Genomic DNA, 24,472 nt, shown 5'->3' with positions numbered 1-24,472 from the left:
TTGTCCCCCATTGTGAAGCATAAGTTTGAAATTTGGCTCATAGGTGCCGACAGCCTTCCTCTGTAATGGTGTAGAAACATGACTACCTGCAACTAGCCAACACTTCAAACAGCAAGATGTCAAACATGTGTGAAAAAAGAAAGGCTGTAGATCAGAAGGTTTATGGTGAGTTAGTGATGTCACATTGGCACCAAATTTCACTGTAATTCTATCAAACACCATTGTAGACATGTCATATGATTGGAAGGTTGTTACACATCACTTTTCCCACATTTTACTCCCTTTTCTACATCTGCTGTGGAGCTCAGAATCGTGACCTCCAGAGTTGTAATCACTTGATTTTTTAATGTGCGGCCAAGGAAAATGTCTCAGACACACTGCCGCAAAAAATGCCATGAAAGCTCTCAGGAGGTGGCATAAAAGGGTGTCAGTGAAAGACCCCTTTCATTGGGGCTTTGATTCCCATACCTTTTGCAGTTGAGAATGACGTTCTGGAGTGCGATGAGAGCAGAACGATGTTCTCAACAATATTTGACGCTGCTGATATCCCATGGACGATTCAACCCTACTCTAAGGACATGATGGGGCTGCAACCGCATTGAATGTGAACTAACCTCTTTTGTGTGTAGTGCGACCACAATATTTTGCTGTGGTATACAGGGTGGAACCATTTGTGGTGATTTAAAAGCGTTTGTCAAAATTTGAAATGATTTGAAGCTGCAAATGGTGTTTAAGCTTTTTCCTGTTTTACGGAGGTATGCTACACTGAGATGTTCATGAATAATAAGGCAGAGGGTCCCCATAAGACACCACCCTCCTCCTCCTCCTCCTCCTCCTCCTCCCTGTTTGGCAACACCCCTGATGCCACCCATGCATCTTTGTTGAGTACATTACAGATGATGCTGTCAGAGACTCTGAGACCCATTCATCTAAGAGGTGTCTCTTGGCTGCTCTAGTGCCTGAAGGCAGGCAACCCCACCTAAGAGGTGTCAAAGGGATTGCATGCCCTGAGGCACCATTCAGCTGAATGGGTATTCTGACAGGTACATTTTTAACATGCTCAACAAAGTTAGGTGTGTGTGGGGGCGGGGGTTTGCTGAGCTGGGGGTTGTTACAAACAGGATGGCTGAAAAAGCATAAACACTCTTTACTGCTTCTTATCACATTCGGATTTCTTCAAGTGGTTTTGAATGTTGTGGTTCCACACCATATACGAGAGCAAAAAATTTTGGCTGCGCTACAACCAAGGGGGTCAGATTACATTTGATGGGTTTGCAGCTCCACAATGTCTTAATGTAGGGTTGAATTGTCCGGGGGTGTCAGCAGTGTCGAATGTTGCCAAGAAAATCATACTGTTGCTCATCGCACTGTCAACTGTTGTTTTCGACTGCAGAAGGTGTGAGAATCAATGCCCCCAGGGAAGGTGTGGTTATGTTGATGCCCTTTGTCACCACCTGAGAGCTTTTCATGTCGATTCTGAGCGGTGGTGTGTCTGAAATATTTTCCTCAGCCATACATAAGAAAACCACATGACTCAAATGCTGAACGTCATTGTTTTGAACTCGATTGCAGAGGTGTCAAAAGAAAGTGTGAAATGTGGATAAGAGTTGTGATGACCTTCCTGTCATGTGACATGTCAACAATTGTGAAATTTGGTGCCAATGTGACAGTATTAACCCACCTTAAACCTCACATGAACTTCTGAGCTGTGGCCATTTTTCACATGTTTCGACATCTTGCAGTTTGAAGTGTTGCTCAGTCTGAGGGTGAGTTGCAGGGCACCATGCTTTTGCACCATTGAGGAGAAAGGTTGTAGATACTACTGAGCCAATTTTCAAACTCATGCTTAGCAATGGAAGACAATTGGTTTTGCAGAAGTGACAACTTTTTTATTTTGAGCAGTGTATAATAAGCAGATGGGCAAGGTTAACAGCATTAAATTCAACTTGATAACAAATTCAATTGTTGCATCATACCACAGAACTGTTGAAATGCCTAAATGTATCTTTATTTGCAATGTCAGTGTTGTCAGACATAGGTGATATAAAAATCTGGTATACTTCACTTTCCTTCAGTCCATAATCTCATACTGTCAGGAAATATGGTGTAATACCCCAGAGAATTTCAGTAATTTTAGACTTTTAATCTGTGATAAAATGCTGTGTGGAGTTTTTTTTGTTCTTCTGGATGTGCATAACAGATGGTAGATTAACTCACTCAGTGCAGTGGAGATGCCCAGTTGTGTAGAACATTTCCTGATAATGAGGCTGACTACTATTTTCAGCTATTATTGTTATGGGCCCTGCCTGCAGTTTATATACAGTTGATTCCCAGAAAAGGCAAGGCAGTACAGATGGATGGGAGGAACCTAAGAACATAATGTGCTGCTGATATTAATCCCTAAAAGTTTTTTGTTTTCTGCTGTGTCTGTAGATGTATAATGAAACTTTTGCTATTTGTTTTCTTTATATATTGATAATTTAGTACATACTGCCCAATTGTAAACATACTTAAGGATTTAATTTGCTTTCTCAGTTGGAAGTTGTGATGTTTTTTCCGTGACTAAATTGCTTGGAAAGTCATTGACATATATTAAGAACAGAATTAATCCTAATATAATCCTCTGAGAAGCACTTGATGTGATGTGAGCCTGGTAATTGTTTTACAGAAAATTTGGCATTACCTGAAGCGTGAACTCTCTCTGCCTTGTACGCCCAATGTACAACATGTAGGCAAGTTCTTTGATAAAAGGCTGTTAGATATAATCCTTTTTTCAGAGGCAATAGTGCGCCCCCCCCCCCCTCCCACACACACACACACACACACACACACATGCAACTGCTGTCATCTCTGGACAGTAAGGCACGATTGTGGTTGTGTCTGAGGTATACAGTCTTCTCTACTGATGGGCAAAGAAGAGGGGTGGGGCAAGGAGGGGATGTTATCACAATGTAGGGGTGAGGGGAAACGCTGGTGGTGCCTATAGGATTGTGAAGAGATATGATGGGGACAGGATAGTGGGCTGCTGGGTGTTATTATGTGCTTGGGAAGGGGAGGGGGGAGGGCCGTAGCTGTGCTGAGGGGATGGGAGCTAGGGAGAGGAGAGAAGGAGAAAGAACTATGCAGGTTGCTGGCATACCAGATATTTCATTGTTTGATTTTGCACTCTATTTACCAGATATGACTGGACCATTCATTACCCATTACTCTTATTTCTAGCACTTCTAGTCTGTTAAGTGATATTTTATGGTCAACAGTGCCAAAAGCCTTGGATGACTGTAACACAGACATACCTGCTGATGATGCGAGTACCAGTTTTGTAAAGCCTATTGGCTTCTGTTTTGGATTCTTCGGCTGATGTTCATCTAATGATTTTACCGACGTTTCGCCAGCACGAGTGGCTGGCATTGTCAAAGCTTCACCCTCCATTGCCGGTGGTGAACTGGAGCCGAGCTCGCGGCCACAGACTGTATGTACCTGGCACGCCAAAGGCTGAGGGCTTCTCCACGGTCATTTCTGGTGCGGTTCTCGTCTTGCTACCTGCGACAGTCGTTCGCTGCAGCACGGGAAGCCAGGATCCGTTTACCTTAACGCTTTCCTCTTTCTTGTTGAAACTGTTTGCGTGTTTTTGTATTTCTACAGCTTCTCTGAACAAGAGTGTGTAATAGTGCTTCTCTACAGCCAGAACTTCTGTGTTGGCAAATTTTATTACGTGGTCGGTCTCACTCAGTGCATGCTCTGCCACAAACGATTTCTCCACCACTCTGGGAATGTATGGCAGAAATGCCGTACCCGACATTTCTTTTTCTGATTCCTTACTTCACCGAGTGTTTGGCTCTGTTACAGTTTTAATATAATTTGTGGAGTACCCATTGCTCATCAGAAAACTTTACAGGTGTTGCATTTCATATCTGAGTTGCTATGGCTCACATATTCAATCTGCTCTCATTACGAGTGTATTAATCATGCCTCGTTTCTGCCTCGACTGGTGGTTTGATAGTTTGTGTGCAGGTATCGGTTTGTATGTGTTGGTTTTAAATATACGCTGTGTCCCAGGTTTTTGCCATTCCTTGTGGCCAGCACATCTAGATATGGCAGTTTTTTGTCCTTTTCTACTTCCATGGTAAATTTTATGTTGGCATGGAAGCAGTTCAAGTGTCTGAGGAAGCCACCGAGCTGTTCTTCATTATGGTTCCACACAACAAAAGTATCAGAAACGTATCTGTACCACACCTTACGTTTGCAGGTCACCAAGTCCAGTGCCTATGCTTCGAACTGTTCCATGAAGAAGTTGGCCACCACTGGACTAAGAGGATTACCCATGGCGACACCTTCCAGCTGTTCGTAGAAATCACCATTCCCTGTGAAATAGCTCGTGGTGAGACATGCATGGGAGAGCTTTGTGATGTCTTGTGGAAAAATGGAACCGATGTGCTCCAGAGTGTGACTGAGTGGCACTTTCGTAAACAAAGAAACAACATCAAAGCTGACCAGGATGTCATTTGGTGTAAGTTTCAATTTCTTCAGCTTCTCAATGAAATGTCCTGAGTTCTTCATGTATGTATTGGTTTTCCCCACATGTCACTGGAGCAGAGAGGCCATGTGTTTTGCCAGTTCATACGTTGGTGAGCCAAGAGCGCTACCAATCGGTCTCAGTGGTACGTTGTTCTTACGGGTTTGGGTAATCCATACAGCCGAGGTGGTAGGTCTTTTGTGTTGCCTAGGTTTCTCTGTATGTCATCCGGCAGAGAAGACGCTTTGATTAATTGATTTGTATTCCGTGTGATATGCTGCATCAGATCTGCACTTAGTTTCGGTACATCGTCTGATCTAATAGTTCTCGGATCTTATGCTCATAATCTCCAGTCTTCATTATGACGGCCGCATTCACCTTATCGGCAGGCAGTACCAATATACTCTTGTTGGCGTTGAGATTCTTAATGGCTTGTATCTCTTCTTTCTTCAGATTGCAAGCTGTTGGTTTCGCTCGGCACAGTATCCTGCTGTTTCAGTGCGTATTTCCTCTGCCATTTGTGAATGAAGGGTCTGAATGGCTGCTTCGGTGTTGGCAGTGATGTCCTCCGTAGGTGTAGTTCTCGAGATGATAGCGAAATTTCCTCCTCTTTGAAGAACAGGCACTTCCTCTTTGGTCTGTTGTTGTTCAGTGAGGTTGACCACTGTGTGTGACATGTCGGGAATCGCCTTGTCGGTTTACTTCGAGCATCTTTTATCTTTTTCTTCTGTCGCTCGGTGCAGTGCTTGAGTTCATTCTGCATGGTCCTGTGAGTGATGCTGTTGATCTTGTCCCAGTCATCTCGATGCATTCTGCTAATTAGTTGATAGAAAATGTCCAAAAGTTCCTGACCTGTTTTTGCCAAGTCTCTCCGTGTTGTATGAATTCGCTCACGAAGAAAAGCTCGCCCCATTCTGTCGTAGGTACGACGGTCTTGGGCGGTGGTGAACAGGAGCTTACATTCCAAGAACTTCGGTGTAGCACCTTCATCTTGGCCCCGTGACAAAAAAGCAAGAGAGGACATAAATCGCGCTATCTTCTTCCATCGTTGGTCCAGGCGTCGGTACAATCTGCAAATCTCCTCCCCATGGAGGAGTAATACAAAATTGTTAAAGCTTTCATGGTCACTTGTTGACAAACTGCCTATTGGCTTCTGTTTCGCGATCTTTGACCGACGTTCATCTAATAATTTTACTGACATTTCACCAGCACGAGTGGCTAGCATTGTCAAAGCTTCACCCTCCATTGTCTGTGGTCTGTGGTTTAGAGAAGCTCTAACATGCTTGTTCAGAGAAGCTGTAGAAATACAAAAACACGTGAACAGTTTCAACAAGAATGAGGAAAGCTTTAAGGTAAATGGATCTCGGCTTCCCGTAGTGCAGTGAATGACCGTCGCAGGTAGCAAGAGGAGAACCGCACCAGAAATGACAGCGGAAAAGCCCTCAGATGTTGGCGCGCCAGGTACATATAGTCTGCGGCATTGAGCTCGGCTCCAGTTCACCACCAGCAATGGAGGTTGCAGATATGACTATGCCAGCTACGCGTGCTGGCGAAACATCAGAAAAATCATTAGATGAATGTCAGCTGAAGAACCTGGAACAGAAGCCAATAGGCAGTTTGTCAACAAGTGGCCACGAGAGCCTAAACAATTTTGTATTACGCCTCTATGGGAAGGAGATTTGCAGATTGTACGGACGCCTGGACCAGTGACAGAAGATGAAAGTGCGATTTATATCCTCTGTTATCTTTCTGTCGTGGTGCCAAGATGAAGGTGCTACACCAAAGTTCTTGGAATGTAACCGCCTATTCACCTTCGCCCAAGCACATCTTATATACGTCAGATTGGAATGAGCTTTTCTTCGTGAGTGAATTCATACAACATGGAGAGACTTTCAAGAACGGGTCAGGAACTTTTGGATATTTTCTATCAACTAAGTAGCAGAATGCATCAAGATGACTGGGACCAGATCGTCAGCATCACTCACAGGACCATGCAGAACGAACTCGAGTGCTGCACTGAGTGACAGAAGAAAAAGTTTGCAAGATCTCGGAAGCAGACTGACAAGGCGATTCCCGACATGTCACACACAGTGGTCCACCTCACTGAACAACAATTGACTGAAGAGGCAGTGTCTGTTCTTCAAAAAGGAGGGAATTTCGCTATCATCCCGAGAACTACACCTATGGAGGACATCATTACCAACACTGAAACAGCCATTTTCCTTGTGAAATGTTAGAGGAGAAAGCACTGAAACAGCCAGGATACTGCCCCGAGCGAAACCACCAGCTTGCAATCTGAAGAAAGAAGAGGTACAAGCCATTAAGAATCTCAACGCCAACAAGAGTATACTGGTACTGCCTGCTGATAAGGGGAATGCGACTGTCGTAATGAAGACCAAGGATTATGAGCAAAGGATCCGAGATGTATTAAATCCGACGGTGTACTGAAAACTAAGTGCAGATCCGACGCAGCATATCATATGGAATACGAATCGATTAATCAAGGCATCTTCTCTGCTGGTGGACATACAGAGAAACCTGTGCAACATAAAAGCCCTACCACCTCGGCTGTATGGATTTCCCAACATCCATAAGAACAACATTCCACTGGGACCGATTGTTAGTGCTCTTGGCTCACCAACGTATGAACTGGCAAAACACTTGGCCTCTCTGCTCCAGTGACATGTGGGGAAAACCAATACATACATGAAGAACTCAGGACATTTCATTGAGAAGCTGAAGAAATTGAAACTTACACCAAATGACATCCTGGTCAGCTTTGATGTTGTTTCTTTGTTTACGAAAGTGCCACTCAGTCACACTCTGGAGCACATCGGTTCCATTTTTCCACAAGACATCACAAAGCTCTCCCATGCATGTCTCACCACGAGCTATTTCACAGGGAATGGCGATTTCTACGAACAGCTGGAAGGTGTCGCCATGGGTAATCCTCTTAGTCCAGTGGTGGCCAACTTCTTCATGGAACAGTTCGAAGCATAGGCACTGGACTTGGTGACCTGCAAACGTAAGGTGTGGTACAGATACGTTTCTGATACTTTTGTTGTGTGGAACCATAATGAAGAACAGCTCGGTGGCTTCCTCAGACACTTGAACTGCTTCCATGCCAACATAAAATTTACCATGGAAGTAGAAAAGGACAAAAAACTGCCATATCTAGATGAGCTAGTCACAAGGGATGTCAAAAACCTGGGACACAGCGTATATTTAAAACCGACACACACAGACCGATACCTGCACAAACTATCAAACCACCACCTGAGCCAGAAAAGAGACATGATGCGAGACTTGTAATGCGAGCAGGATGGATATGTGAGCCGCAGCACCTCAGACATGAAATGCAACACTTGGAATGTGTTCCGATGAGCAATGGGTACTCCACAAATTATATTAGAACTGTAACAGAGCCAAACACTCGGTGAAGTAAGGAATCAGAAAAAGAAATGTCTGGTACGGCCTTCCTGCCATATATTCCCAGAGCGATGGACAGAATCAGCCGTATATTGCGCAAACATGGCATTAAGACGATTTTCAAACCAACAAGGGAGATCAAAGAGTGTCTTGGATCAGCAAAGGAGAAAAGGGATCCACTTGCAATGTCGGGAATATACCATATACCATGCACATGCTGCGACGGGTCAGGCTCTTATCGCGCAGTTTCCTTTCCCTGAAAGAAAATCCACCTACCTCGTTTCTTAGGTAGTTGCTGCACTCGCCTCTCCTGATAGCAGCTACTGGAAAAATTGCAGAAAAGCAGTGTTGAAGAAACTGCAATTTAATAGCCGCTCACCGGAGGCCGCGATACATGTTTGCTGAAATACAATCTATGAGCAATCTTCCTAAATAAATTGAGTTATTGGAATGGTAGTAATTGTTTACTCAAACGAGAACGCGAAGTTGGTAATTCTATTTAAGCTCTTTATTGTCTTTAAGCCTGATCATCAGCCCGCTAATCTACGTTTGAAGAAAGTTCAGTTCACAATTCTATCCACACTCAAACCCCGCCAGAATTAGCTTTCAAAGTTACGGAATTTACTTAACTGCAACACAGACGATTTTCTAACATACACGTTTGCAGTCGATGTTCAATAATAGTTCGTTTTTTAACGTTAATGCTCGCCATAAGCACTTAGTAAAAGTTTACGAAGTACCGCCACGCTTTTAATTATTAAAGTTACTCGCGTCTTTCGCGGAACGAAAAGTCACAACTCGCTCAAACTCACACTACGCGTTACTGGACTCTTCCAGTCTCAAATCGCACAGTACCGAACCGATGAAGCCGTTTTATGACTTCATTTTACACATTATTCGCGAGGACACATCAAGCATGTCTCTTCTCGATCACAGTTCCTTCGCGACCCCTCATCCACTCGCGACTCACTCTCCTAGTCTGCTAACCGTCCTCGCATCTCATTGGCTCACACATCACACAGCCAATCAGAATTAACTCTTTGGGTGCGCCTCGCGCCAAAATCTAGCACGCACCAGTCATGACTTCTGAATCATTTACGTCATGATTTCTTGTTACACAAAATTTACTGTATAATTTAACAAACCGAAAGGAAAACTAGACTTTACTTTATTTCCAGAAATTATTTAAATACTCGCGAACGTTCTGGCTGCTTGTACAATACCATACACTCTTGGACATCCGACATTCACTAAGATGGGGAACCACTGGCGACTCTGTTCCCACGGTTACATCGTCTGAACACTTGCGAGTTCCAACCTAGATTTTATACACTTGCAAAGAATGGCGAATGTCCCTCTTTCATTCACTCAGGCACACTCATTCACTCTCACCTACTCATATAAAATAACTGTTCACAAAAATTCAAAACATTTATGGTTTTAACAAAGTTATAGGTGAATTTCTAAAAGTAAAATTCTCAAAATAAATACAAAAGCACGGAAGGTGATTTTGTTTCATAGTTGGATGGTCACTGAAGGTGATCTATACATACTGGTATTTATTTAGACTCGAAAATTGTAGAAATTTGCGTTTTCTGTAAGATTTTTCTAATTTCCAAAATATGCAGGTTTCAAAGCTCAAATTTGGATGACTTATTTTTATTCATAACAGAAACTAGTATATTAACTTTTAATTTCCTCAGGTTCCTCAGTTAGAAGTTATTAAAGATGAAAGTTCCACGTTATACACGCGGCTAGTTAGCGCACAGGTCTTACATTCTCACGGTACAGACATGCCATATGGTCGTGACGTCAGACGAACGGACACCGGTAATCTGCCCGCTACAGCACATATGCTAATCTGATGGCTACTTTACAGTCTGTCTACATTTCACAGTAAATATTTGATAGAAAACTGTGCGCTCGCACTAGTTGCGACGCCACACACCTCCTGAGGAAACTAAATTTTTTCATTCATGACAAACTTTTAGTTTTCTAAAAAAATTTCTATTAAAGATTTACTCAAACAGCTATTTAACATTTATAGTTCCTGTACATCAATCATCCACTTATACCTAGGGCTGACGACCTACAAAACATCTTATATCTAAACATGCACTTTTATCATCATTCAAAAAAAATTTTTCAGATTACAAAATTCTATTTACAAATTCCTGAAAGAGAAAACAAACCTAAATACTATCTTGATGTACGTCACACGCACACTAACACTACTATCGCTATGGTGAGCGTCACTTTTTTACCACTTACACTTAAGATTTTGATAGCACTCGTAGTTCGACCGGGTCCTGCTTGGGAGGTCCATTTCAAGTCTCGTGCTACCACCTCTGTTTACTTCGGCGCACCTGAAACATCAGCTGGCCTCAGTTCCCTTTCTAACTGCTACGTCTTAACCTACAGCAGCGATAAATGGCGCTATCTGCTTGACTCTAAAGTCTCATATTTTTGATAAAATTTACTTTACAGTATGTACAATTTTCAATTTTTTTTTTTAAGTGAAAAGTGAATTGACTTTCCTAATGCAGTACCGAAGTGGCACATTTACTCTTTAATTACTTCTTCATCTCATAATCAAACAAGTTATGGTTACATAAGAAATACTAAGAAAAACAATTCCTACAAATAGTTCACAAATACATAATAAATCTCCGCCAGCACTGGTGACTCTCCAGTTCCTGTACAATACACAACAATATAAAATATACACAAAATTATCAATATTACAATTCTGTCTCCAGGCAATCTCCTGTAGTCCTGTATCATAAATTAAACACTGAAAAATACATATTTACTTATTCATTTATCAACACTACAATCCTTATACTAATCTCTACGACAAACTTGGGGAGCTTTGTGTGTCTCTGGTCAAAAATGGAATCGATGTCATGGGTACTTTCCTCATCTCACATATCTGGAGTTACTTCAATTTCTTGTCAACATCAGGTTTTCTCTAGTCACATTCGGGTTTAATTTACAACTCTCATACTCATACTTCACACACTCAGGTTAGTATTTGTTAAAGCGTTTCCTACTAATCTGCGAAACCTCGTTACCCATACTTTCTAACATACATCCACCTCCTGAGTTACCAACGTCGCCTCAGCTCTGTTTACATTCGTAGCCTCACTTCCTTTTGTTTACAAACATCTCCTCTGTTTACCAACAAACGCCACCTCTGGTTACCAACATTAAGCTTTTTATTTACTCACCTTCGTAGCCTCACTTTTTCCTAATATCGAGCTAGCCAAACACTATGCTCATTCTTTCTCCTTTTCTCACATATTTCTCTTCATTTGACAGTCAGTCCTGCTGCACTGTCCCTTTAACTTAACTTCCTTTACCCCTTTGACAGTCAACCTTGTTGCACTGTACCTTTACTCATTTTACCACTAAATCACCTCCTGAGGCTCTGACTTCATTGAACAGACAGTTTTACTGTACTGCTCCATTTCCTTTCCTAAACATTAGCTTAATGTTACGTCTTAACATATCGTTCTGTTACTTAACAAACAGCTTCAATGTTCGTCACCATATTTTCTGAGGCTCTTACATTTCTTAGTTATTTTACCTTTCTAAGGGCATTACTCACACCTTAGGCCAAACATTTACTTTACTGAGACTTATTACTTATCTGAGGTATCTTAATCCTTTTTGATTTTCTCTTACACTCATTCCTTACGCTTAACCTATACTGCACTGAGGTTCTTTCCTACTCATTACTTAAACACTTTATCACTTAAAACTACGATAGAGAAGAAGGAAAGACGATAGAATTTTAGTTCTGAATGAAAGAAGAGGTAGGTTGACAATACGGAAAAGAAAGTGGAAGAAATATTGTCAAACGACTCGAGACCTAGTGCTCGTCACGCACTTAGCTCTGCAAAGAGTGCAAAGCTCTCTGAGGTATCTACTCACTCCTGGCCACGTCTCTCTTTTGAACATATCTTTTCAAATCCACAATGTTCCTAAGCCCTAACACCTTATGTGATTTCACAAACTCCAGTCTATAAGCATTTGGGTGAGGCTTCTCTACGATTCTAAATGGGCCCACGTACTCATTATAGCCCTCCAAGAATTTCTCTGTTTTACAAATACATATAGGAAAATCATTCTGCTCAGGATCCTCACATAGCTGCTTACCGATGAAAGGTATAGTAATTAGTTTACCCTTAATTTTTACCATAACATCATTGGTAGAAAAATTCACCCATCCTTCATATTTATTCAAAAAGTCAGCCCCCACCAATATGTCTACACTCAGTCCATTTATAACTAAGAAGTTCTGTCTTATTTCTACTTCCTTAAATGCTATGGGTAGAAACACTTCCTGTTTTACTGTCTTCTTAGTCTTACCGGTTGCTACTACAATGTTCAAGCCACTTACTGGCATCTTAACAATCTGTTTACTGTTAGGGAGTTCATTTACCAAGTTCTGGGATACTGCACAGACTTCCGATCCAGTATCTATCAAACATTTAACTGGTTCATTTAATACTCTTAGCTCTACTATCGGTTGCCCTAAGTACTCTTTATTTATTTTGGGTTCTGCTTCCTCCAATAAATCTTGCACAATTTCTCTCCTTTCGAAGCCTGTCTTTTGGGTGGCAATCACATTCACACTTACAGGGTTTATTTCATGCTTATTATCACCCTCAATTCTAGTGGCAGCTCCTATTAGCCTATCCACTATTGCTAAGTCAAAACATTTTTCCAATGTTTCCCCCTCTTTCTCATTAACCTCCTTTTCTACGACCCTATCCAAGGCGTCGTCATTAACCTCTACCTCCTCCTCTAATCTATCCTCTTCTTCGTAACTATCTACAACATCAATTATCTTATCAAGCACAGTCACAACCCTGCCATTATTACTGTTCTCACCCCTATCCGACAGCTCTTCATTAGTTTTACTGTGCATAATGTCTTTCTGATTATTACCCTTATAACTAGTACTTAGTTCTTCAATAAGTGGCTTCTTATGATTATTCTTACAGTTAATTGGTTCATTAACCTCCACTTGACTTAAAGCTACTATCTCTGTCTGTTTTACGTTATCCTCCCTAAATTTTGTAGCAACAACATTTATGTTAGGTGGTCGTTCAGGCTGCTTTCTTATGAATGGTTTTGCCAGCGGATTTAACTTTAAACGCTGTTGCCTACGATCGCCAGCACACTCGTAGACAATTAATGGTTTTCCGAGCGCGGTGCGTCATCACTATGCCTCCAGCTGACCGCCTCACCTCCTGACATCTGTCGGCCGCTGTCATACTGCTCGCGTTCATTGAACCTGTTAACATATGTTCTTCCTCTACCACGTGAACTGCCACGGTATCCGCCGCCTCTCTGAACACCCATCCTATTAATGTTTACATCCGCGCGATTGTCATTCTGCCTAGCAGGCGGGCGATGCTCCCTCCTCATGTTTTCTTCTTCCTTTTGGACGGATTCAACCCTTTCTAAATACTGTACGAACTTGTCAATGTTATCTCGGGGCGCAGATATGATCTTAGTTTTCCAGTTCCACGGTAGCTTATTTTCTACCCCTAATATGATCTGTTCTGTTTCTAACTTATTACTAAGGTAGGACAGAGTTGCTACCCACCTTTGAACAAATCGTTTGATGCCCTCTCTCTTGGGGTCATACTTCTCTCCCGACCAGAACCGATTAAGAACATCCATCTGCTTTCTCTTTCCCCAGTATTCCTCAAAGAACGCTAATTTAAATTCTGACAATTTCGCGTATTTTTCAGAGGCTAAATTCCCCCATACTCTGGCCTCTCCCATCAAATTTGAAGTGATAAAGCCTATCTTTTGTTTATCGCTCCATACTTTCGGCAAAACGTCTTCAAAATCGTTCCAAAATTCTCTGGGGTGCATGTTCTTACTTGGGTCAAATTTTAAAAACTGTCTGTGGGTAACATACGCAACCTCGGTAGATTCAATTATTCCACTGGAAATTATACTACCACTATGGTTAGAAACACACTGTTCTACTTTGGTTAGTCTGCATTCATGCCCACAAAGTTGCTCATTCACACTTTCACTGAAATGGCTTATGTGAGTCTCTAAATTATTGACCTTATTTACAACTTGCTCTCCAAGTTTCTCACACCGAATTTTGGTATCATTTACTTTACATTCTAAGGCGGCATGATTAATTTCATTGGAATTCTCTACCACTTTTATGTGCTCACATACTTTATCTAATTCTGCATCAACATGGGATTTAAATTGCTGTTGATCCTCAGTAACCTGTTCGATTCGTGTCGTCAATTCACTTTGCACTTGAACAATATTTTCTGTACATTCTAGTTTAACCTGCTGTATTTCAACATTTACTTTACTACTGAGCACTGCTAAATCTTGCTTCCAACAGTCTCTGAGATCGGATATTTTGGAATCTAAATCAGCGCCCATTTTAGTCATCTCATTACTTAAATCAGATCCTAATTTAGACATTTTTGAATCCATTTTACTTGACATATTAGTTTCCAATTTTGACATACTGGAATCCATCTTACTTGACATATTGGAATCCAACACGTTCATCTTAGTTAATAGATTCATCAGCATACTGGCGACATTATCCTTCGCCCCCTCATTTGCTGATACAATGTCCCTATTAACATTAACTACCGGCATGGGTAACTGTAACTCACTGGGCACTGACATATTTGGATCTGACTCCAAACTATAATTAACATAGGATGAATCAGTCAAACTACTACTGAAATTGGGTTGAGACACATCTAAACTAAAATTCATGGGGTCATTTTCCCCTGTCTCCATCCCACTATCACAACTTAGTTCCGCCTTTTTGTCACTTGGTTGAAACTCAGCCATTTTTCTCAGTTTGACTCCACAAACACACAAAGTTTTCAAAAGCACTGTACTTAACTTTGTGCTTCGGCGTGCTGCGTTGCTGCTAGATGAAACTGCGGGTCCGTTCACCATACACTGCAATGCTGTACCAGTTTCCGGGCCCCCGCTCGAATCAGCGCTGCCAACTGCCACTGCTGTCGTCGCCTCTGCGTAGTCTCCGTAGCTCGTCGTCTGCCAGACGCCGTCGTAGACTGCTATTCCAATCGGCGCGTAGTCACCGAAAAATTCTTCCGTTCCGTACAACACATTACAGTTCACGGACACTTTCACTGTCCTTCCTATTCACGTGGCGATATCAATTTGTACGCTACACAGTTCCTACACATAGCGAGCACTTCTGTATTGTCCGGTAATTGTCACTACTGCTTTTTTTAGAAATTCACTGGAATTTACTATTTTTGTTCCCGGCCGATGCACCACTTGCGACGGGTCAGGCTCTTATCGCGCAGTTTCCTTTCCCTGAAAGAAAATCCACCTACCTCGTTTCTTAGGTAGTTGCTGCACTCGCCTCTCCTGATAGCAGCTACTGGAAAAATTGCAGAAAAGCAGTGTTGAAGAAACTGCAATTTAATAGCCGCTCACCGGAGGCCGCGATACATGTTTGCTGAAATACAATCTATGAGCAATCTTCCTAAATAAATTGAGTTATTGGAATGGTAGTAATTGTTTACTCAAACGAGAACGCGAAGTTGGTAATTCTATTTAAGCTCTTTATTGTCTTTAAGCCTGATCATCAGCCCGCTAATCTACGTTTGAAGAAAGTTCAGTTCACAATTCTATCCACACTCAAACCCCGCCAGAATTAGCTTTCAAAGTTACGGAATTTACTTAACTGCAACACAAGACGATTTTCTAACATACACGTTTGCAGTCGATGTTCAATAATAGTTCGTTTTTTAACGTTAATGCTCGCCATAAGCACTTAGTAAAAGTTTACGAAGTACCGCCACGCTTTTAATTATTAAAGTTACTCGCGTCTTTCGCGGAACGAAAAGTCACAACTCGCTCAAACTCACACTACGCGTTACTGGACTCTTCCAGTCTCAAATCGCACAGTACCGAACCGATGAAGCCGTTTTATGACTTCATTTTACACATTATTCGCGAGGACACATCAAGCATGTCTCTTCTCGATCACAGTTCCTTCGCGACCCCTCATCCACTCGCGACTCACTCTCCTAGTCTGCTAACCGTCCTCGCATCTCATTGGCTCACACATCACACAGCCAATCAGAATTAACTCTTTGGGTGCGCCTCGCGCCAAAATCTAGCACGCACCAGTCATGACTTCTGAATCATTTACGTCATGATTTCTTGTTACACAAAATTTACTGTATAATTTAACAAACCGAAAGGAAAACTAGACTTTACTTTATTTCCAGAAATTATTTAAATACTCGCGAACGTTCTGGCTGCTTGTACAATACCATACACTCTTGGACATCCGACATTCACTAAGATGGGGAACCACTGGCGACTCTGTTCCCACGGTTACATCGTCTGAACACTTGCGAGTTCCAACCTAGATTTTATACACTTGCAAAGAATGGCGAATGTCCCTCTTTCATTCACTCAGGCACACTCATTCACTCTCACCTACTCATATAAAATAACTGTTCACAAAAATTCAAAACATTTATGGTTTTAACAAAGTTATAGGTGAATTTCTAAAAGTAAAATTCTCAAAATAAATACAAAAGCACGGAAGGTGATTTTGTTTCATAGTTGGATGGTCACTGAAGGTGATCTATACATACTGGTATTTATTTAGACTCGAAAATTGTAGAAATTTGCGTTTTCTGTAAGATTTTTCTAATTTCCAAAATATGCAGGTTTCAAAGCTCAAATTTGGATGACTTATTTTTATTCATAACAGAAACTAGTATATTAACTTTTAATTTCCTCAGGTTCCTCAGTTAGAAGTTATTAAAGATGAAAGTTCCACGTTATACACGCGGCTAGTTAGCGCACAGGTCTTACATTCTCACGGTACAGACATGCCATATGGTCGTGACGTCAGACGAACGGACACCGGTAATCTGCCCGCTACAGCACATATGCTAATCTGATGGCTACTTTACAGTCTGTCTACATTTCACAGTAAATATTTGATAGAAAACTGTGCGCTCGCACTAGTTGCGACGCCACAATGCGGAAAAGTTTGTTGGAATGACTGGACAATCAATGAACACCAGGATCAAAGAACATAAGTGACAGTGCAGGTTGGGGCAGGTGGAGAAATCGATCATGGCAGAGCACGCACTGAGTTAGACTGACCATGTAATAAAATTCTCTGACAAGGAAGTGCTGGTTGTAGAGAAGCACTATCCAGACGTTGGCATGCCAGGTACATATAGTCTGTGGCTGCGAGCTCGGCTCCAGTTAACCACCGGCAATGGCGGGTGAAGCTTTGACAATGCCAGCCACTCGTGCTGGCGAAACATCAGTAAAATCATTAGATGAATGTCGGCTGAAGACCCAGAACAGAAGCCAATAGGCAGTTTGCCAACAAGTGGCCACAAAAGCCTTAACAATTTTATAAAGTCTGTTATGACCGGTGCTTTGTTGAGAAGATTGTTTTGAGTAGGTAACTCATTAGCCTGTCCCACTTTGTAGACTGAGAGAGAATATACTTGTATACTCATAACAATGTTCTTGTACATTGGAAAAAAATGGTACTGAGTATCTAGCACCTGTAGTTTTCATAATTATTCTCTAACTTTCCTATAAGACTGATGTCCCAGGATGGTGAATGTGTCCTGTCACCACAGGACTTAATGAGAAAATTGTTTGATTAATAGTTTACAAGAGTAGAGAAATTTAATATGTAGTGGTAATGTTTTTAAACATCAGTGTTAATGGGTCAATCCTGTGGAACTTAAACACAATACCAAATGAATAAAATATGAACACTGTTAGAGATTAATTCTGTACGTATGTGTAAAATGTATTTTGTTGTCAAGCTGTGAATACTGTAGCATTTCCTTTGCTTTGTTTCTGTTGTAGTTCCTAGTTAGTTGTCTCTTGACCTAAACATGTTTAAACTTGGGTTTTGGTTTTGAAGAACAATTATAGAATAAATATATGTAAGTGTGATATAAAAATGATGGTATTGTGCATTCTTTAGTAATTCATACTTCTCTTTTTACAGGGTGTAGATTTGAGCAATGTAGTAAAAGAACTCATGGAGAATACACCTGCTGATAGTTCCAAGAAGTCTTTATTGCATACAATTAGTCGTTTAAAAGGCCTTTTAAAAACAGACACAAAATTGCCTGAACTTTGCCAAGAACTATCAGAATTGAAAGCTGAATGTGACAAAGATCTTGCCCACAAAATTCTGGCTGGGAAAAATGGAGCCTATGATTTATTAATAAAAGTTTTGGAGTTGTATGAAACAAACAGGGATGTGACTCTTGTAACACTTGATGCTATGATCTCCTTAATGACTGGGCAACCTGATCTGTTAGATGAAAAAGGCACTAACTTGATAATCAAATTTCTGAAAGAGCATATTGACCTAGGCACGCAACGCCAGGTTTTACAGTGGACGAAGCAGTGTTGTCTGAAACATGAAAATAACAGACAAAATATTTTTGATCAAGATATAGTCAATATTTTAAAACAGTTTTTGGAAAATGGTGCATCTAGTGCTTTGTTGATAAGAGATGTATGTTCTGTCACAAAAGCTCTAGTTGTGGACGATGACATCAGGGTGGAATTTGGGAAGGCTCATGAGCATGCTAGAAGCTTTGCAAATGAAATTCTAACAATAATTGTGGACTTACTGAGAAGTGAGTGTTCCTTCATTTATTATTGTTTTTAATCCTAGCTCTCTCTCTCTCTCTCTCTCTCTCTCTCTCTCTCTCTCTGTGTGTGTGTGTGTGTGTGTGTGTGTGTGTGTGTGTGTGTGTGTTTGGTACTAGTATGGTAGAGGGAGAGGAGATCATACATTTGTTTTGAATTAACATTTTGGTTGACAGAAAAGTAGCAACTGTTATTTATTTTTACAATTATTTTATACTGTGTATTTATTTCTTTTACATTAATCATATTGTTGCCAGATTAGTTCCTTTGGGAAGCTATAAATTGGTGGAACCACTGTTTCCACTCTGTGTAACATTTGTGCAAGCTTTCGACTTTCAGTTCTCGATTATCCTCCTATATTGCGATCAGAGATGTGCAAATGTTGGTCTTTCACAAGGTTTTCAAAAGAATGACGTACTCTTACTGAGACATAGCTATCTGAGGGAACTGGAGTACAATCAAAATCCATTTTTCTCATTCTTAAGAAAAACAAGAAACCTGGTTGAGTGAAAAGGCCATGTGATGGAAATATTGTCATGGTAGAGCATCCGGATGTCTTCATTATGTGATATTATGTGAATCACAGTTTTTATGTGTATTTTATTGACTTCATTCTAAACTGTTTGCTTCACAATTTATTACAGAGACACAAACAATTTGTGAATGAGCCTCATACTGCTGATAAAATGCAAGTGAACATGGGGCTGATTCCTGACTTACGCATTTGAGCTTCTTCAGTCAAGGTGTTTGGACAGTGTGTTACCTTGAGTTTGTGTTTTGTTTCAAGATCATGCCTAAGAAAGAATGATTCTGTACCAGTGATAGCAGTCCTGAAGAAATCACAGGCTGCCTTTTTTATTCTGCCAGAGAGGTTCCGCCACCCATTCCTCTAATTGTCTTTTGGTCCACTTTTTATGTCCCTTGGCACCATCTTGTAACAGATCTTTCTTGTGTCCAAAAATCTTGAGTTAAATTGTGAGAAGGGAAAAACAGTTAAAATAATTTAACTTTATATTCTCAAGCCTCAATGTTTGGAAAATGTATCAACATCACAAGACATCTTTACCATTCCATATTTTTATCAATTTTCTATGTTGAAGGCTTTATGAATTCCAAAAGTGTTTTACACTATCAAAAAACTTTTGCTCTTAGTAAGGAATTTTACTCATTGCGTGACAGCATCAGTCAATCTCACAGATACAGCTAGCATGGCCAAAAATTTATGCCTTCCTCACACTAGAAGTGAGGTGGGAAAAAACTTTACAGGCCTTCATAGTACTCACCATTAGCTACAACAAGCTGTTGGAAACTGTCAGCAAATGCTTCTTGTCGAGTTGGTTGACAAGCTGTGATCACGTGGTGTTGGATATTTGCACAATTATAGGAGATGAGACCTGGTGTTACCAGGCTGGTCTGGAGACCAAGGGATAGTCAATGTCATGGTTTCATCATTTCTCCCACCTCCCAAAACAAAGTCATCTGTCAAAATCCAAGATCAAGACAATGTTGATTGTCCTTTATGACAGCGAGGGTTCGATCCATCATGAATTTCTATATGAGGGTGATAGTAAAGATGACGAACACCACGTCACTGACTGCCACTTGGTCTTTGGATTTTTTTGGTAGCACGAGGTCTCATCTTCTTTAATGATGCAGATGTTCAATGACGTATAACCTCGAGATTCCACAAGAAGCATTTCCTGAGAGTTTTAAAAAGCTTTACAACCAATGTCAGAAGTGTGTTGTAGCTAATGGTTATTATTTTGTAGGTCAGTAGAGCATTTTGTTTGTAACTCTTGTTTTCTTTATTTTCTGAGACCATTCACTGAACTTTTCAGAGGCACCTTACACATTAGTACACACAGGGGAGGGGGTGGTGAAGAAAAAGTGCACCATGAAGATTATCTGAATGAGCTGGAAGCGAGATATGTATACAGACAAACAAATGGTTACAATTTCAGAAAAACTGGATGAGTTATTCAAGGAAAAGAGCTTCACAAATTGAGCAAGTCAGTAATGTGTTAGTCTACCTTGTGCTTTGGCTTGGCATTCATTGATAGAGTTGTCGAATGTACACATGAGTGACGTCATGCCAAATTCTGTCCAACTGGTGCATTAGATGATGAAAATCCTGAGCTGGGTTGAGGACCCTGCTCATAATGCTCCAAAAATTCTTAATTGGGGAGAGATCTGCCAACCTTGCTGGCCAAGGTAGGGTTTGGCAAACATGATGACAAGCAGTAGAAACTTTCGTCATATGTGGACAGGCATTATCTTACTGAAATATAAGCCCAGGATAATTTGCCATGAAGAGCAATAAAAGGAGTTTAGAATATCGTCAAGTTCCCACTCTGCATAAGTATGCTGTGGACGGCGACCAAAGAGGTCCTGCTATGAAAAGAAATGGTGCTCCTAATCACCACTCCTGGCTCTTGGGCTGTATGGGAGGCGACAATCAGGTTGGTATTCCACTGTTGTCTATGTCGTCTCCAGACATGTCTTCGCCCTGGAATCTCATTGAATGGCGGATTGTCTTCAGTGATGATGAGTCCTGCTTCGAAATGAGCCCCGATGACCAGCAAACTCATTTCTAGAGGTGCTCTAAATGGCAGTGGGATACCAGCATGACTGCCATCCCTCATATGGCCCAACAACCTAGGAGTGATGATTTGAGGTGCCATTTCTGTTCCATAATAGGACTGCTTTGTTTGCCATCTATGGCATCCTTACAGCACAGTGCTGCATTGACAATATTATGCGCCTCATTTTGTTGCCCTTCATTGCAAGCCGTCTTGGGCTTACATTTCAGCAAGATAATGCCCGCCTGCATACCATAAAGAGTTTCTACTGACTGTCTTTATCCTTGAGAAACCCTACCTGTCCAAAAGAACAGATACCATGTATATATACTTAAGGCAATGACAGCCAATCTTTGCTATAAGTTAATGGCTTGTTAATATCCACACTTTTATTGTAAACCCCTGTTTTTTCTGTGGTACGCTTTTACTGCTACTTTTATAGACTGATTATTTGCAACAGAAATGACAATTACCTAAAATAATATTTATGTGATTCAAAAACTAATTTCAAAATTAATCCAAAAGTCCTTAAAGCAACTTAAATTCAAAGTAATATAATAAGACAAAGTTTTGAAATTTAAATTTAAATAGATGATTGACATCATACATGTTTTTGCAGATTTACTTAATATTGATCTTTATGGATGAAAGTCGAATTCTCGTGACTTGTCTGGTATTAAGTCTGTAGCCATATCTACTTTTTCTTCAACATAAACTGAGAACACAGTTTCAAAGATATGTAGTTACAAATGGTGAAAAATGCCAACAGACCTTTTGTGATGTGAGGATATTCCTCTTTAAAACTGCACTAGGATTCCACTAATAGCATTTGTTAAATTTTTTCTTTTAATGATGAACGAGATTTCAGTTCAGTAAACGCTTTGTATTCTGCTGACATGTCAATGGTCGTGTATGCACATTAAATAGGTTTTTAATCATCAATTCACTTTCATTTTTAGTCTGTTGTTTGTTTGGAAAATACTAATAACAACTCCTCAAAACTTTCAGGTGTTGAATAACTTCTTCAATAAATGCCTCCCCTATTTCAACCCCTTCCTCTCTTTAAAAGCCTTTTGGTACTGGGAAGCATTCAAACTCCTTAGAGCACATACGAATCATTCAAAATTCTATATTTTTCTTGTAAGCAAGATTTTTTTCATTGGCAGTAAATTCGATTACTTGCTTGATTTGAATTGTCAAATGAATGTCTTTGATACTTCTACATCTACAGCTAAACTCTGAAAACCTCCATGAAGTTCATGGCAGAGAGTACATTTCATTGTACCAGTTACTGGGGTTTCTTCCCAGTCATTCACATATAGAGTGATTAATTTAAGCTTGTCCTCACGATCCCAATGTGAGACATATGTAGGTAGTTGTAGTATATTCATAGAGTCATTATTTGAAACCAGTTCTTGAAACTTGGTTAGTAGACTTTTTTGATATAGTTTGTGTGTACATTCAAGAGTTTGACAGTTCAGTTTCTTTGCATCTCTGTGACACACTCCCATGGGTCAAACATACCTGTGACCATTCATGCTACCCTTCTCTGTATATGTTCAATATCAACAATCTTATTTGGTACGGATCCCACATGCGTGAGCATTATTCTAGAATGGGTCACATGAGTGACTTGTGAGCAATCTCCTTTGTAGACTTATTGCACTTTCACAGGTAAACTGAAGTCTACCACCTGTTTTACCCACGAGAGAACGTAAGTGATAATTCCATTTCATCTTCCTACAAAATGTTACATCCAGGTATTTGTATTAGTTGGCCAATGACAGCTGTTATATCTTGATATTATAATCATAGGATACAACATTTTTTTCATTTTGTGAAATGCACAATTTTATATTTCTGAACATTTAAAGCAAGTTGCCAGTCTTTGCGCCAGTTTGAAATCTTATCAATATCTGATGGAATATTCAAGTGGCTTCTTTCAGACAGCACTTCATTATAGATAACTGCTTCATCTCCAAAAAGTCTGAGGTTGCTAATAATATTGCAGACAACCTTACAGGTAGGGCAACCAGTGCTATGAGTACGCATCTTGGGTATTAATAAACCACTACAGCTGTATTTTGTTCTTTATTATTAGATCACTACTGATTTCATGGCACCAAAAGCCACATCTTCAGGTGAATATTTTTTAGTTTAGATGTTTTAATTATATGTTCACCTGAAGACATGGCTTACAGTGCCTCAAAACCGATACCGATCAAATAACAAAAACAAAATACAGATGAAACAGTATATTGATATCCAAGATGACTATTAATATTGTCCCTGGGATCATTAATATACAATATAAACAGCAAGGGTGCCAACACACTTCACTGGGCCATGCTCGAAATTACTATTACATCTGATAATGATTGCCCCATCTAAGATAACCTGCTGCATCCTCCCTATCAAAAAGTATTAAATCCAGTCACAAATTTCACTTGATACCTCACATGATTAAACTTTTGACAGTAAGCATAGGTGTGGTTATGAATCAAATGCTCTTCAAAAATTAAGAAATATTTAATCTACCTGAATGCCTTGATTCAAATCTTTTTGTATGTTAAGTAAGAAATATGTGAGCTGGGTTTCACATGATGGATGTTTTTGGAATCCATCATGGTTGGCATGGAGGAGGTCATTATGTTTGAGATACCTCATTATGTTTGAGCTGAGAATATGTTCCAAGACCCTACAACAAATCAATGTCAGTGATATTGGATTGTAGCTTTGTGGATCACTTCTACTACCATTCTTGTAGAATGGTGTGACTTGTGCTTTCTTCCACATACTAGGCAAGGTTTTTTGTTTGAGGGGTATCAGGATAGTTAAAAGAGGGTCTTAACTCAGCCTCAAATTCAGTATAGAATCTGGTTGGGATTCCAGCGGGCTCTAGAGCTTCGTTCAGTTATAAGGATTTTTAGCTGTTTCTCAACATCACTGACACTAATACTTATTTCACTTATCTCTTCGGTGGTATGAGGATTAAATTGGGTCAATTCTCATGGGCTTACTTTTGTGGAGGACCATTTGAAAACAGAATTAAGAGTTTCGGCCTTTGCTTTCATACCCAGAATCACAGTTACTGTCTGATTCGCTAAGAACTGGTTTTTAACTTTGTCATCACTAACAGTCTTTATGTATGACCAGAATTTCTGTGGGTTTTTGTGAGATTATTTGACAGTATTCTGCTGTGGTAGTCATTGAAGGCTTCGTGCATTGCTCTCTTGACAGCCAA

At 40.4% G+C, this 24,472-nt stretch overlaps 1 protein-coding gene across 1 annotated transcript in view; it reads left to right on the top strand.

Annotated features, from left to right (window-relative positions):
* Positions 1 to 24,472, top strand: part of LOC126365857 (armadillo repeat-containing protein 6 homolog) — a 104,697-nt gene that overhangs the window by 20,664 nt on the left and 59,561 nt on the right. The window contains exon 2 of the mRNA XM_050008522.1: positions 17,994 to 18,636. Coding sequence (XP_049864479.1) covers positions 17,994 to 18,636 — 643 coding nt within the window. The remainder of the gene's footprint in view (positions 1 to 17,993; positions 18,637 to 24,472) is intronic.

This window comes from Schistocerca gregaria, chromosome 4 (assembly GCF_023897955.1).
Source record: "Schistocerca gregaria isolate iqSchGreg1 chromosome 4, iqSchGreg1.2, whole genome shotgun sequence".
NCBI lineage: Eukaryota > Metazoa > Arthropoda > Insecta > Orthoptera > Acrididae > Schistocerca > Schistocerca gregaria.
This window is presented reverse-complemented; position numbering and strand designations above follow the sequence as displayed.